Source organism: Monodon monoceros, unplaced genomic scaffold (genome assembly GCF_005190385.1).
Source record: "Monodon monoceros isolate NGI ecotype Baffin Bay Population unplaced genomic scaffold, NGI_Narwhal_1 Super_Scaffold_7, whole genome shotgun sequence".
Classification (NCBI taxonomy): Eukaryota; Metazoa; Chordata; class Mammalia; order Artiodactyla; family Monodontidae; genus Monodon; species Monodon monoceros.
This window is the reverse complement of record NW_021703784.1, coordinates 45,945,275-45,960,078: the sequence shown is the minus strand read 5'-3', so window position 1 is coordinate 45,960,078 and position 14,804 is coordinate 45,945,275. Positions and strand designations below refer to the sequence as shown.

General features: G+C 36.8%; 1 protein-coding gene across 1 annotated transcript in view; it reads right to left on the bottom strand.

Annotated features, from left to right (window-relative positions):
* Positions 1 to 14,804, bottom strand: part of DLG2 (discs large MAGUK scaffold protein 2) — a 2,046,181-nt gene that overhangs the window by 1,747,650 nt on the left and 283,727 nt on the right. The window contains exon 4 of the mRNA XM_029208176.1: positions 5,018 to 5,163. Within this exon, the coding sequence (XP_029064009.1) occupies positions 5,018 to 5,163 (146 nt within the window). The remainder of the gene's footprint in view (positions 1 to 5,017; positions 5,164 to 14,804) is intronic.

The window sequence follows — 14,804 nt, the reverse complement described above, 5'->3', positions numbered from 1 at the left end:
TTTCTGCGCTGTCTGTTGTAACTTCTCCTTTTTCATTTCTAATTTTATTGATTTGAGTCCTCTCCCTCTTTTTCTTGATGAGTCTGGCTAATGGTTTATCAATTTTGTTTATCTTCTCAAAGAACCAGCTTTTAGTTTTATTGATCTTTGTTATTGTTTTCTTTGTTTCTATTTCATTTATTTCTGCTCTGTTCTTTATGATTATTCTCCTACTAATTTTGGGTTTTTTGTTTGTTCTTCTTTCTCTCATTCCTTTAGGCGTAAACTCAGATTGTTTATTTGAGATTCTTCTTGCTTCTTGAGGTAGGGTTGTATTGCTAAAAACTTCCCTCTTAGAACTGCTTTTGCTGCATCCCACCGATTTTGGATCTTTGTGTTTTCATTGTCATTTGTCTCTAGGTATTTTTTGATTTCCTCTTCAATTTCTTCAGTGATCTCATTTTTTTTTTTTTTTTTTCAGTATGTGGGCCTCTCACTGTTGTGGCCTCTCCCGTTGTGGAGCACAGGCTCCCGACACACAGGCTCAGCAGCCATGGCTCACGGGCCCAGCCACTCCGCTGCATGTGGGGTCTTCCCGGACCAGGGCACAAACCCGTGTCCCCAGCATCAGCAGGCAGACTCTCAACCACTGCGCCACCAGGGAAGCCCTTCAGTGATCTCCTGATTATTCAGTAACGTGTTGCTCAGCCTCCATGTGTTTTTGTTTTTTTACGTATTTTTCCCTGTAATTGATTTTTAATCTCATAGCATTGTGGTCAGAAAAGATGCTTGATATGATTTCAATTTTCTTAAATTTACTGAGGCTTGATTTCTGACCCAAAATGTGATCTACCCTGGAGAATGTTCTGTGCACACTTGAGAAGAAAGTGTAATCTGCTGCTTTTGGATGGAATGTCCTATAAATATCAATTAAATCTATCTGGTCTATTGTGTCATTTAAAGTTTGTGTTTCCTTATTAATTTTCTGTTTGGATGATCTTTCCATTGGTGTAAATGAGGTGTTAAATTGCCCCACTATTACTGTGTTATTGTCGATTTCCTCTTTTAGAGCTGTTAGCAGTTGCCTTATGTATTGAGGTGCTCCTATGTTGGGTGCCTATATATTTATAATTGTTATATCTTCTTCTTAGATTGATCCCTTGATCATTATGTAGTGTCCTTCCTTGTCTCTTGTATCATTATTTTAAAGTCTATTTTTTCTGATATGAGTATTGCTACTGCAGCTTTCTTTTGATTTCCATTTGCACGGAATATCTTTCTCCGTCCCCTCACTTTCAGTCTGTATGTGGCCCTAGGTCTGAAGTTGGTCTCTTGTAGACAGTATATGTATGGGTCTTCTTTTAGTATCCATTCAGCTAGCCTGTGTCTTTTGGTTGGAGCATTTGATCCGTTCACGTTTAAGGTAATTATCAATATGTATGTTCCTATGACCATTTTCTTAATTGTTTTGGGTTTGTTTTTGTAGGTCCTTTTCTTCTCTTGTGTTTCCAACTTAGAGAAGTTCCTTTAGCATTTGTTGTAGAGCTGGTTTGGTGGTGCTGAATTCTCTTAGCTTTTCCTTGTCTGTAAAGCTTTAGATTTCTCCATCGAATCTGAATGAGATCCACATGAAGGAACATGACAAAACTCCAGAAAAACAACTAAATGAAGTGGGGATTGAGTAATCTTGGTTGTAGGTTTTTCCCTTTCATCACTTTAAATATGTCATGCCACTCCCTTCTGGCTTGTAGAGTTTCTGCTGAGAAATCAGCTGTTAACATTATGGGAGTTCCCTTATGTTATTTGTCATTTTTCCCTTGCTACTTTCAATAATTTTTCTTTGTCTTTAATTTTTGCCAGTTTGATTGCTGTGTGTCTTGGCGTGTTTCTCCTTGGGTTTCTCCTGTATGGGACTCTCTGCACTTCCTGGACTTGGGTGGCTATTTCCTCTCCCATGTTACTGAAGTTTTCAACTCTAATCTCTTCAAATATTTTCTTGGGTCCTTTCTCTTTCTCTTCTCCTTCTGGGACCCCTGTAATGCAAATGTTGTTGCATTTAATGTTTTCCCAGAGGTCTCTTAGGCTGTCTTCATTTCTTTTCATTCTTTATTCTGTTCTGTGGCAGTGAATTCCACCATTCTCTCTTCCAGGTCACTTATCCATTCTTCTGCCTCAGTTATTCTACTACTGATTCCTTCTAGTGTATTTTTCATTTCAGTTATTCTTTGCTCATCTCTGTTTGTTTGTTCTTTAGTTCTTCTAGGTCTTTGTTAAACATTTCTTTCATCTTCTCGATGTTTGCCTCCATTCCTTTTCTGAGGTCCTGGATCATCTTCACTATCATTATTCTGAATTCTTTTTCTGGAAGGTTGTCTATCTCCACTTCATTTAGCTGTTTTTCTGGGGTTTTGTCATGTTCCTTCATGTGGGACATAGCCCTCTGCCTTTTCATCTCATCTATCTTTCTGTGAATGTGGTTTTTGGTCCACAGGCTGCAGGACTGTAGTTCTTCTTGCTCCTGCTGTCTGCCCTCTGGTGGATGAGGCTATCTAACAGGCTTGTGCCAGTTTCCTGATGGGAGGGATTGGTGGTGGGTAGACCTGGCTGTTGCTCTGGTGGGCAGAGCTCAGTAAAAACTTTAATCCACTTGTGTGCTAATCGGTAGGGCTGGGTTCCCTCCCTGTTGGTTGTTTGGCCTGAGGTGACCCAACACTGGATCCTACCTGGGCTCTTTGGTGGGGTTAACGGTGGACTCTGGGATGGCTCACACCAAGGAGTACTCCCCAGAACTTCTGCTGCCAGTGTCCTTGTCCTCACTGTGCGACACAGCCACCCCCTGCCTCTGCAGGAGACCCTCCAGCCCTAGCAGGTAGGTTGGTTCACTCTCCTATGGGGTCACTGCTCCTTCCCTTGGGTCCCAATGCACACACTACTTTGTGCGTGCCATCCAACAGTGGAGTCTCTGTTTCCCCGAGTCCTGTCAAAGTCTGTCTCCTTGTGGCTTCTCCTTTTTCTTTGGATATGGGGTATCTATTTTGGTGAGTTCCAGTGTCTTCCTGTTGATGACTGTTCAGCAGTTAGGTGTGATTCCAGTGTTCTCGCAAGAGGAAGTAAGGGCTCTTCCTTCTACTGCATCATCTTGCGAGATGTCTCTCTAATAGCCTCATATTTATTTTTAAATATACATGTATTACTGTTATATGTTATAAATAATTAAATATATGTTATAAATTACCTAAATGTAAAAGATTATAAAGAATGTGATAAAAAGCAATATAAATGGGAGTTCTATTATTTTGTTCCTATACCCCAATGAATCGTTTTATTTGCCCCAGTATATATGGCTCTTCTACAGACATCACAGCCTTAGACCACACTCTCCAATCCCACTATCCTTTTCCTTCCCCCACTGCATCAGAAGCATGTTCTGAAATTCAAGAATGCCTTATTTTGTGTTGGTCAAAAAGTGCCTTCGGTTTTTAAGTAAAAATAAAAGACATATTTTTCATTTTTATCAAGAACTTTATTGAACAATGTATTCAACCTTTTGTTCCACTACCTTCTGCCATTTTTCAGGCAACTTCATAATTCCATCTTCCCAAAACTTTTTATCTTTTTCAGCAAAGAAGTGTTCCAGGTGCCTTTTACAGTCTTCCAGAAAACTGAAATTTTTTCCATTAAGAGAATTTTGTAAAGACCGAAATAAATGGAAATTTGAAGGTGCAATGTCTGGTGAATATGGCCGATGAATCAGAACTTCCCAGCCAAGCTGTAAGTTTTTACTTGGTCATCAAAGAAACATCTGGTCTTGCATTATCCTGATGGAAGACTATGTGTTTTCTGTTGACTAATTTCGGACACTTTTCACTGAGTGCTGCTTTCAGTTGGTCTAATTGGGAGCAGTACTTGTTGGAATTAATCGTTTGGTTTTCTGGAAGGAGCTCATAGTAGAGGACTCCCTTCCAATCCCACCATATACACAACATCACCTGCTTTAGATGAAGACCGGCCTTTGGTGTGGTTGGTGGTGGTTCATTTTGCTTACCACACGATCTCTTCCATTCCACATTATTGTACAGTATCCACTTTTCATTGCCCATTACAATTTGTTTTAAAAACAGAACATTTTCATTACGTTTAAGTAGAGAATAAGTGAAGAGCTTTTTTCCCTTAACTTATGTGGAACCCAAACATCAAAGCGATGAACATAACCAAGCTGGTACAAAATAATTTTCAACACTTGATTTGGATATTTTGAGTATGTTGGCTATCTCCTGTGTGGTATAACATTGATTGGTCTCAATTTGATCGCTATCAACTACAACTGGTCTATCTGACTGTGGAGCATCATCCAGCGAGAAATATCCAGCACAAAATTTTCAAACTACTTTTGCCATATTTGATCAGTCACAGCCCCTTCTCCATACACTGCACAAATCTTTTCTTGCGTTTCAGTTGCATTTTTACCTTTCTTGAAATAATAAAGCATAATATGCCAAAAATGTTGCTTTTTTTCTTCCATATTGAATATTAAAATGGCTAAACAAAAATTCACCAATTTTGATAATTTTATAATGCACACTGATATGACAGCTGTCACATACAATCTAACAAAATTGTTTCAAATGAAGTTAAAGACACATAAGTGCTACTAGAGTCATCTTACAGAAAAAACCGAATGAAACTTTTGGCCCACCCAATACTTGAGTCAGCTCAAACTATGACAATACTCATAACAGAACTCACTTATATAATATGAAGAATCATGTCCTTCCTATGCCTATTTTATCTTTTGGCAAAATCTGGATTTTCAACTGTAAATATTATATACAGCATGGTATGTAATATTGGTATGTAATATTGGCAGTATGGTATGTAGCTAAGTTTCTGTTATTATTGTTCACATTTGTTGATAATGATTACTACTACTGCAACAACTACCACTACTAACAACTACTACTTCTTTACTGGTATAAATAATTTTGGTATTTACTGGTATAAATAAATATTTAGTACTTTAAAAGTTTCAGTAATATACCTCTACAGACTTTTGAAGGTTATCATGGCATGGAGCAAGAAGGGATGTCTTCTCCCATTTCTGTGCAACTTGATTGGCTTCTTCTATCTTCTGCTCACAACTTTTTTGAGAATTTAGCAATGTCATCTCATAAAATTCTTGAATATCTGTAAAGAAATGCAAGGGAAAAATCAAAATGTCATATACCACCTCACATATAGCTTCTCCATGTACATGTATATGGAAAATTTTGCTGATTAAAAAAACTACATAAATATGTATTCAAAGAAAAACAACAAAAATAGAGGAAATCCTAAAAATTTGCATTTTTACCTGCATTAAAATTCTTATAGCAACTTTATTCAGAACTGCAAAAATTGGAAGAAATCAAAATATCCTTCAATTTGTGAATGGATAAACAAACTGTAGTAAATTCATTTAATGGAATACTATTCAGCAATAAGAATGAATGAGTTATCAAACCATGTAAAAACATGGATGAATCTTAAATATATATTGCTAAGTTTAAAAATGCCAGGCAGGTAGCTGGGCTACATAGTGTATGATTACATTTATATAATGTTTGGAAAAAGCAAAACTAAAGAGACAATAAAATGGTCAGTGATTTCTAGAGGCTCTGGGAGAGGAGAGGAGGGTTGAATAGGTAAAGCACAGGGTGATGAAAACTTTCTGTAATAATACTGTAATGGTGGGCACCTAACAAGAAGCACTTGGCAAAACCCAAAGAATTTTACAGCACAAAGAGTAAACCAAATACATGCAAATTTAAAAAATCATTTAGGAGGTCAGGGAATCCCAAGATGTGCAGACTGTGACAAAAGAATCTAACTATATTACAAATGAATGAAATAACCTCACTGAAGGCAGTAGGAGAAAAAGTTGATAACCTAAAAATGAGTAGAGACTGTAGAACCAAAGACAAAGAAACTACACAAAAGCATCCTAGTCTATACTCTAGTTGGTAAATTTGTTTCTCATGGAATCCAAGTCAACAGTTTTGAAGCCACTGTACATATATAACTAGAAATGAAAATTAAATAAATGGATGGTAGATAGTGGGAGGCAGGTTTCTCACTGTTGGAGTAGGAAGTTACAAAAAAGAAAGTGGGTGGGGTGTCGTACTAGACTGAGTCATATGATTTTGGATTAGATTTGAAGACAACATTACAGACTCCTGTTTGGCAGAGATATGAATAGATACATAGAGAAATATTTACAAATATGCATACACACAGGTTAGTATAAATACATATATTCCCTAACTCTGTCTGCTGAAAGGGCCTACAAGTAATGACTTTGGCCTCTATACAGCCTTCTCCACCAAATGGTAGAGGGTAATGAGAAAGTACAGTTGGTATTAGCTTGGAATTGGGGGTATCTACATGAATTCAAAAGTTGTGGAAGGAAGGAAGAGAGGGAGGGAGGGAGGACGGAAGCCCAGAGATGGAAGCCCTCTCTATTTAAGGCTCATAGAGAAGAAACATTATTGAATAAAGTCAAACCTTTTCACACGCAGGACTGCAGAAAACCTACACATTATTGGGAGTATGTTTCTATGTGATTTGACTACTTGACTATTTGATCACAACTGCAAGCAATTTTTATTTTGCACAGTCCTCCCTCAAATGAAAACATTTTGCCACCTCTAAGGATACATTCTAAATAAATTCCTCACATGCTTGAAGGCACACCCATATTGACCTCCCAATTACTTTTTAAATAGTCTATAAATTATTATCAAATTTACAGATGAGTGCTTCTCCAACTCTAACATACACATGAATCTCAATCACCTGGGGATTTTGTTAAAGTGCAAATTATGACTAAACTCGGGAATGGAACCTGGATCTCTGTATTTCTAACAAGCTCCCAGGTGGTGCCAATGGCTTCTGATCCACCAGCAACACTGGACGTAAGAAACAGCACCTCTGTGATTAGAACCCAAGGCTTCATACTCTCATTTCAAACATCCCTTACTGAGTTATTACAATCCTCTTTCTCTTCAGAGTGAGGGGTCAGGGGACATCCCAGTAAGAGAAGCAAGTTGACAAGAAAAGAACTCTGCCTGTTGATTGAAAAATAATAATAATAACTACTTAGTGAATATTATTGACTAAATTGATTCAGATTCAATTACCTACAAAGTCAACTAAAAGGAACTACATTTCAGTACTCTGCCTTTAGGACACATTAAAACAGAAAAAAATCAACTTCCAGGTGATATCTTAGACAGTATCTATTCAGTCCAATCTCTCTCTTTTGTTTTAACCTACATTCCATAAAGATGAGAGCTGGCCTTTGTAAAGATGATTCTGCCGCAGCTGGGTCTTCAACTATCAAACAGTATGATCAAGGGAATTCGTAGTAAATAGAACTGTCTTTTTAAGCATACCCTTAAAAACTCATATACTCAAAATATTTCATCTTTTTCCAAGCAGAGACAATCCAACATGACATACTTATTTCAGTGATGGTGCTCTTTCTTCAAAAGATCCTTAGAGATCCTCCTTGAGATATGCCTTCCAGCATCCGAGGAACTTATTTTTAATATCCTCAGAAGTGGCGAACCTTGTTTCATTTGAAGGAGATTTGATTATTTTTTTAATGCCAAAACTCACTGGACAAACTGTGAATATGGTGAGTGACTGAGAAATGGATTTCCTTTTACACAACTTGAATTAAATTAAGAAAATATGACTTAAATCATGAGATTTTTTTTTCCTAGTATGACTCACAAATTGCTCTGCAATTATCTACTTAACCACAGTAAAACAAAAAAGTAACCAGAATGCAAGATGTTTAACATATTTATATACTTTCTTATCTATTAGCTCAAAGGCTGGAATAAAAGTGACTGGGGAAAGGCTCTTTTTTGCTTCCTCCCATCCCAGCTATCATGTTGCTACACATAGTATTCATGGGAACAATTACAGTCATCTCTCCAGCCTGCCAACCAGAAACCTCTTTGGAGCTTGTTATTGTTGGTTCATTTGTTTTTTTGTGATTCGCAGATATGGCTGTAACTCACCAAAGAATTCACTGAAATGAGCTGAGGATTCTCACCATACAGCCTCAATAAAGAAATGGTAATCTTTGTAAGATGTACCTTCTTTTAAAACATATGTCTTGTGCTTCTTCTAGCATCCCCTTTTCTCTGCAGGATTTCCCATACCAAACACCTGATTATGAATTCAGCTAAACAGTATAACACAGTTGAGCTTGCTATATTTAAAGATGTTACAAAGTGCAGTCTTAGTGTTCCATTAGCTTTTCCTGAACATTTGGTTCTATTTGGTAGCTGGGTAAATGCTCATATCCAATTTCCTTATGCTGCATCCAGATACCATACTTCTGCAAAATAAAAACTTATCATTGTCTTGGTCCATTTGAGCCCAAGACTACTAGACACTGAAGCATAGTAACAGAATTTCTAATAAAGTCCTTATCAATGGAGTAAGTGTCCTATCTTAGTCTGGCAGCCAGTCAAGGTTCTTTAAGTGTATTACCTGGGACTAGAAGAATAAATATGAATATGAGGAGTAGGCTAAAGTTAAATGTGGATGAAAAGAAAATATAAGTTAAATTTTACAGCCAAGAAAAGAGAGTGAAAGCAACATCAGTGATAGGTACAAATCAAGTACCAAGTTAGGGAAAAAAGGAGCCCAAACCATAGCAGGGATGAGTGTGAAACCCAGAGTCCAAAGACATGATCAAACCCAATATATATTGAAGAATTAAGACCACAGAATCAGGAAATGCTTACACACAAAAGATTCAAACAAATTTCCATAATATTCTGATATGATTGAGCTTCTTCTATACCTGGACAAAGCACGGAAGGAAGGAGGGAGGGAGGGAGGGAGGGAAGAGGAGGCAGAGAAGGAAAAGGAGGGAGAATGGAAAGGAGGGAGAAAGGAAAAAAGGGATGAGGGAAGGAAATTTGGTTTCAAAATACTTTCTTCTACTAAAAGGAACCATGGCTTTTTGGATAAAGACTCGCTCTAGGGCTACAGCAGAGAAACTATAAGATGAACCTGGGACTTGCATCAGAAAGTAAGGAAGTACTGAAAAATCATGGGAACATATCAAAAAGGCATGAAAGCCATCTTGAAGGGGCTCCTACTAACAAAATCTGGAACAATTTGAGCATTAAAGTAAATTAATAATAGTAATAGATTATAACCTATTGAGTAAAATAAAAATCTCTGCATTCATCCTGACATAAAAATAAATGAGTGATTAAATGGAAGAGAAGGGAAAGCTCTTCCTTACAGGAGAATGCCTGTTAAAAAATATAGAAGAAATGATGGAATTAGAAAATCATCAATGGACACTGCAACTAGTGGGTAAAATTTTGGTGAGGAACATAATGTTACATAGTCTCAAAGTATCTCCCCACAAATTAGAACAAACTGGCATTGGGAGCCTCCTGTTATCAACCACCAAGATGGATATAGCATCATTTCTGTGTTACTCCTCCCGGGAATGCATAAACTGAATCTAATCATTAGGAAACATCAGATGAAACCAAACTGTAGGACAGTCTACAAAATACCTGATCTGGAATCTTCAAAAATATTCAGGTCAAGAAACTGCAGATTAAAGAGGACTAAAGAGGCATGACAGGGACTTCCCTGGTGGTCCAGTGTTTAAGAATCCGCCTTCCAATGCAGGGGACGTGGGTTCAATCCCTGGTCAGGGAACTAAGATTCCACATGTCGCAGGGCAATAATAATAAGCCCACACACCACAACTACTGAGCCTGCACGCCACAACTAGGGAGCCCATGTGCTGCAACTACTGAGCCTGCACACTCTGGGGCCCATGTCACAACTAGAGAGAAGCCCACGTGCCACAACGAAAGATTCCGCATGCCACAACTAAGACCCAACACAGCCAAATAAATAAATAAACAAAATATAAAAGAAAAAACAGGCATGACAATTAAATGTAATGTGTGATCCTGGATAGATCCTGATAGACTGGGGAAACATAGCTATAAAAGATATTTTGGTGACTACTGCTGAAACTGAATATGGACTGTGCATTAGATAATAGTTTTGTATCAATGTAAAATTCCCTGATTTTGATAACTGCACTATTTATGTAAGGAAATATTCTTGTTTTTAGGAAACAGACATTGAATTATTTAGTCATAATGGGGCCTGATGTCCCCAAATCATTCTCAAATGGTTCATTAATAATATGCACATACACATGTGTATGTATGTATGTATATAAATATACAGAGAAAGAAAGACACACATATAGAAAGAATGATAAATCAAATAGAGCAAAATGTAAACAATTGGTGAATCTGAGTAAAGTAAATATACAGGAGCTCTCTGTACTACTCTTGCAACTTTTCCGTAGATTTGAACTTATTTCAAAATATAAAGTTTTTAAAAATGGGAAGGTGACTAGGAGATAGCAGGGCTAAGTATAGCATTGAGAAATATCCAGGAACATTTTAAGAAATATCTAGAGAAAAAAGACCCCAAGGGGAGCAAAGTATAAAGTGCAGAATGTGATGGGAGAGGTAGATCAGTAGTGCAAAAGTGAAGTAGTATAGTAATCTAGAAGTTAAAGCACGAGCACTGAAGTCAGACAGGCCCTGGCTCTGCTACTTACTAAATGTGTGACTTTTAGCAAGACACTTAAACTCTTTAAGCCTCAGTTTTTCACCTAAAAACTTTACATACATAAGTACTTCAAACAGTTGAACAGTTACATAGAACACACTCAATAAATGCTATTATTCTTTTGATTAATACATCATCTTTGAACAATACTGTGTACACAGGAGGTCCCATTAAATGCTGGAAACCTGAACACAGAACATGCTTAGGTAGGAGTCATTTCTTCCAGAACAGTTAAGAGTGAACACTTGGAGCAATAAAGTAGAATTAATACTTGAAAAGGAGGCAGAAAACTGTTATTTACAAGTAAAAAAAGTAACTAATTAAAACAGAAATGTTAATAGAAATGCAATAAGATGTGCATGAAGCAAAATGTAGTATTTTTTTGCCTCAAAAAAAAAAGGTTCTTAAAAATACAACCCCTAAAACAAACTTTAATTCAAAATACCTCTTTGATGAATAAATGTGATACTTCAAGGTGCTCAAAAAGCAGGCACTAAATAAACTCAAGATATTGTTAATGCAAATCAGCTACCTTTTATCAGCACTTATATTCCCAAACTACCACCAGGTACGTCTTATTCCATATCTAAGAGATAATTAAACTTCAATTTCACATCAATCATCCAAGATACAGGAATGTTATACATCCTTTTTAACCTCACAAAGGTTTACCATGTAAACTCTACAAATCCTAGAAAGATAAGAAACTATAGGTAAAATGGTATGATCTTAGTTTTAAACTCCATATTCTTGCATAAATTCCACATTTCCTCCCCACCCCCCAAAAAACCATATATCTCCCAGTCTGCGTTTAGGTATTGATATTGCTCGTTGAGGGAAGAAAGGAAGAAAGAAATTAGCATTTGTCGTTTACCCACCATATGTTAGGCAGCCACACTTTGAAACATCATTTATTTTACTTAGTCCTTGCAATCATATTATGAGGCATTATTATTACACCTATATTTTAAAGATGGAGAAACAGACTTACTCAAGGTCACAGGGCTGTGCAGTAGCGAGCCTAGGATTGGAATCTACATTTGGCACAATAGCCTACACTCTTTTTGCTACATCATGCTCAGTTATATGCCTAATGGAACATTAGGGGTTAATTGAATGGTATTGATGTTAAAACTAGCATATCTCATTGTAAATGCAGGACTAAAATATCATTTAGGAAATTCTTCAGATCACCAGATGGAAGGAAAACCAAACCTAAGAAACTCTTTCAAAAACCTTCCAAGGCCTGTTACCAAGAATATTTTAACTAATCTCAACTGCACAGTGCTTAGCAGAAGCTATTGAATTTCTCTCCCCATCAACGGAAACTCAAACAGAATGAGAGTTTGGGCTCCAAGGACCATATCTTCCTAGCTGATGAATACCAAGGGGAGGCAAAAACGCTTCTACATAGAGGTAGCCACAGACGGTCAGCATAGTTAAGTTTGGAGACAATGTTAAATTTTAAACATTAAAAAGATGTTATTATAGATGGCATAATTGGCATCAACAATTCAGGTTTGCTTTACACATGCCATGAATACAGGGTATTCAATAAATATTAGTTATGCAATACTATTGTAATGATTTTTCCTGTGGAATTGGAGATGACTTTAACAGAAAATAAGAAGCAGAAGATAAAAAGATGACAAGATAGGTATGAAATAAGAAACCAGACTGTGAGGGAAACTTTATTGTCAGGCACGTAAGCACAGATTTACTTAATATTCTGTTTAATGGTGATTTTATGCAATTTTATGATCAATACAACTACAACTCAGATGAGGCCAGAATAGTATTCAGTCTACAGAGAGAAGTTATACCTAGAGATAGCGCCATGTGTTAAGTAGGAAAATAAAATTCTGTCTCTGATATGCAAAAAGACAGTGTCCCTCTCATCTCCTTAAATCTGGTACACAAGTACTCTTATTACAACTTGCCAAAGTATTTTCTTTTTTGTTTTCAATTTGTTTCACTTTGTTCTTTACTTTTTTCTTATTTTGGACATATAGTTCTGAATTATAACACAAGATTATATAGAGCTTTATTGATGAATACCAAAAGCTTTGTCTTTTCTACGTGTAACATGAGGTGAAGGGTGTTTCTTTGGCAGATTAAACACCTAATGTCAACTACCACTTGAGAAAAGTGTCACATTCCACTACTCCAAAAGGATTGATCTAAATGACAGTCTGTAATCACTTCATTTGGAACTGGTCCAAGAAGTGACAGCTGATGGCTAATCTCAAAAAGAATACTGTTCTGCATCATCAGTGTACCAATTTATCTGAAAGACCAATTTTAAATTGTAAAAATTATTGAAAGTATACTCCTATAAAATTTATGATAATATTTTATTATAATTATGGTATAATTTCCATTATATATAATTACATTATTATACACAAATGACATAATTATATTATAATTGATTGGAGTTGATAGATTATATTAATTATGTAAAATTATCATATGCATACCCTTATAGCACAGGTATAATCATATCCATTATATTAAGCTTTCAATCTATTGTGCTAACTCAACTTACTAAAACATACTGCTTAAATAAAATGTAGAAAAATAAAGTCTAGAGCCATTGAACATGTCACCTCCCTTTCTTCCCAACTTCCCCAATATCTAAAAGGTTTGCATGAGGGAAAATCATATGTCCAAATACAAAAGTACAGGTTAGAAAATATGCTACCCTATATATTAAAGCTATTAGTAGCTTACCTTTACATTGGCTAAATAAAGTATACTACCTTTTGTTCTGAAGTGAGAGTGGAAAGCCAGCCTACAGATGGATGGTTTTTATGGTACAAGAACTATCCAATCCATTGCAGTCTACAAGTGTGACAGGAAGCTTTGCTGTTCTCTTTTAGATGAGCTAATGTTGTGCAATAATCTTGAAACAGCTGGAAAGCCACACAGACCCCATAATCAAACAAGAAGGCCATCTTACCTATTCCCAGATGAGAAAAACTGCATGATAATATTTCTATTCACCATCTTTGGAAAATAGTAATACTTACTCTTGCTTTATCGAAAAATACATCTATGAGCTCCTCTTACTTTCCTCTTCCTCTCCCCATTCCCTTTCTCCTTTTCCGTTCCTTTCCCTACCCTACCTTCCCCTTCCTTCCTTACTGAACAATTCAGTTCTAAAGCCATTAGGTAAAGTAGAGCAAGGCCTATTCTGGTGGTGGAGGTTGAGCAAAGGAGCTATGTTGGCTCAGAGCAGGGTGCCAGAGCTCAAGGAGGGTGAAGAGGACATCAACATGTGAAGGTGGCCCAGAGCAGTTATAGAGACTGACAGACTAAGGAAGGAGTTCTCACAGAGAGGTAGCCAGATGTGAGCTGTTGAAACCAAAACAAGTTGAAGAGGGCCAAACAGTTCAGATTTTGTTGGAGCATTGGCTCAAAGCCTGACCTCTATGAGGAGGGTGCCCATGCTGTGGGAAGGCCTGGGATGCTTTGTCACAGCTACATAGGGTGAGGAGGTCATCTGTGCAGAAGGGTGGCCTAGTGAGGGTTGTGAGAACCTAAGTTTGGTAAGAAGTGTGTCTGTGGCAGTGATAATGGAAGATTGGTTACAGATAGGGAGATTGACCAAATAAGTAAATAAAATAAGGATAATGAGAGTTTATCAGAAAAGGGAGTCAAAATATGAAAATAAAGAAAACTATAATGAACTATGTGGTATTGGATTAGTGTGAGCTCATGGTTTTTAATACACATAAATATTCATATAGACATAAACATGTACACGTAAAAACATACACAAAATGGAAAAGAGTAACCTCACAGCGGAGAAGCCTAAAACCTGGAACACATCAATCGAGTATTCAAAGTAAACTTCATGAGTAAATGGAGCAAATATAATCATGAGCCACCCGATAGGATACAGTGAAAAGAACACAGCCTTGCTTCTGTGATACTCCTATCTTCATAAGCGTCCAAGTCACAAAAAACAAGTTAAGGCTGAGGAACTATTCCAGAATTAAGGAAACTAAAAAGATATGACACCTAAAGGCCACATGTGATTCTAAACTGAATTCTTCACTATAACACAATCTTATTGGGACATTTGTTAATTTGCTGATTTTGTTGGTTACCTTGCAGTTACATAGGAGAACATTTCCTTG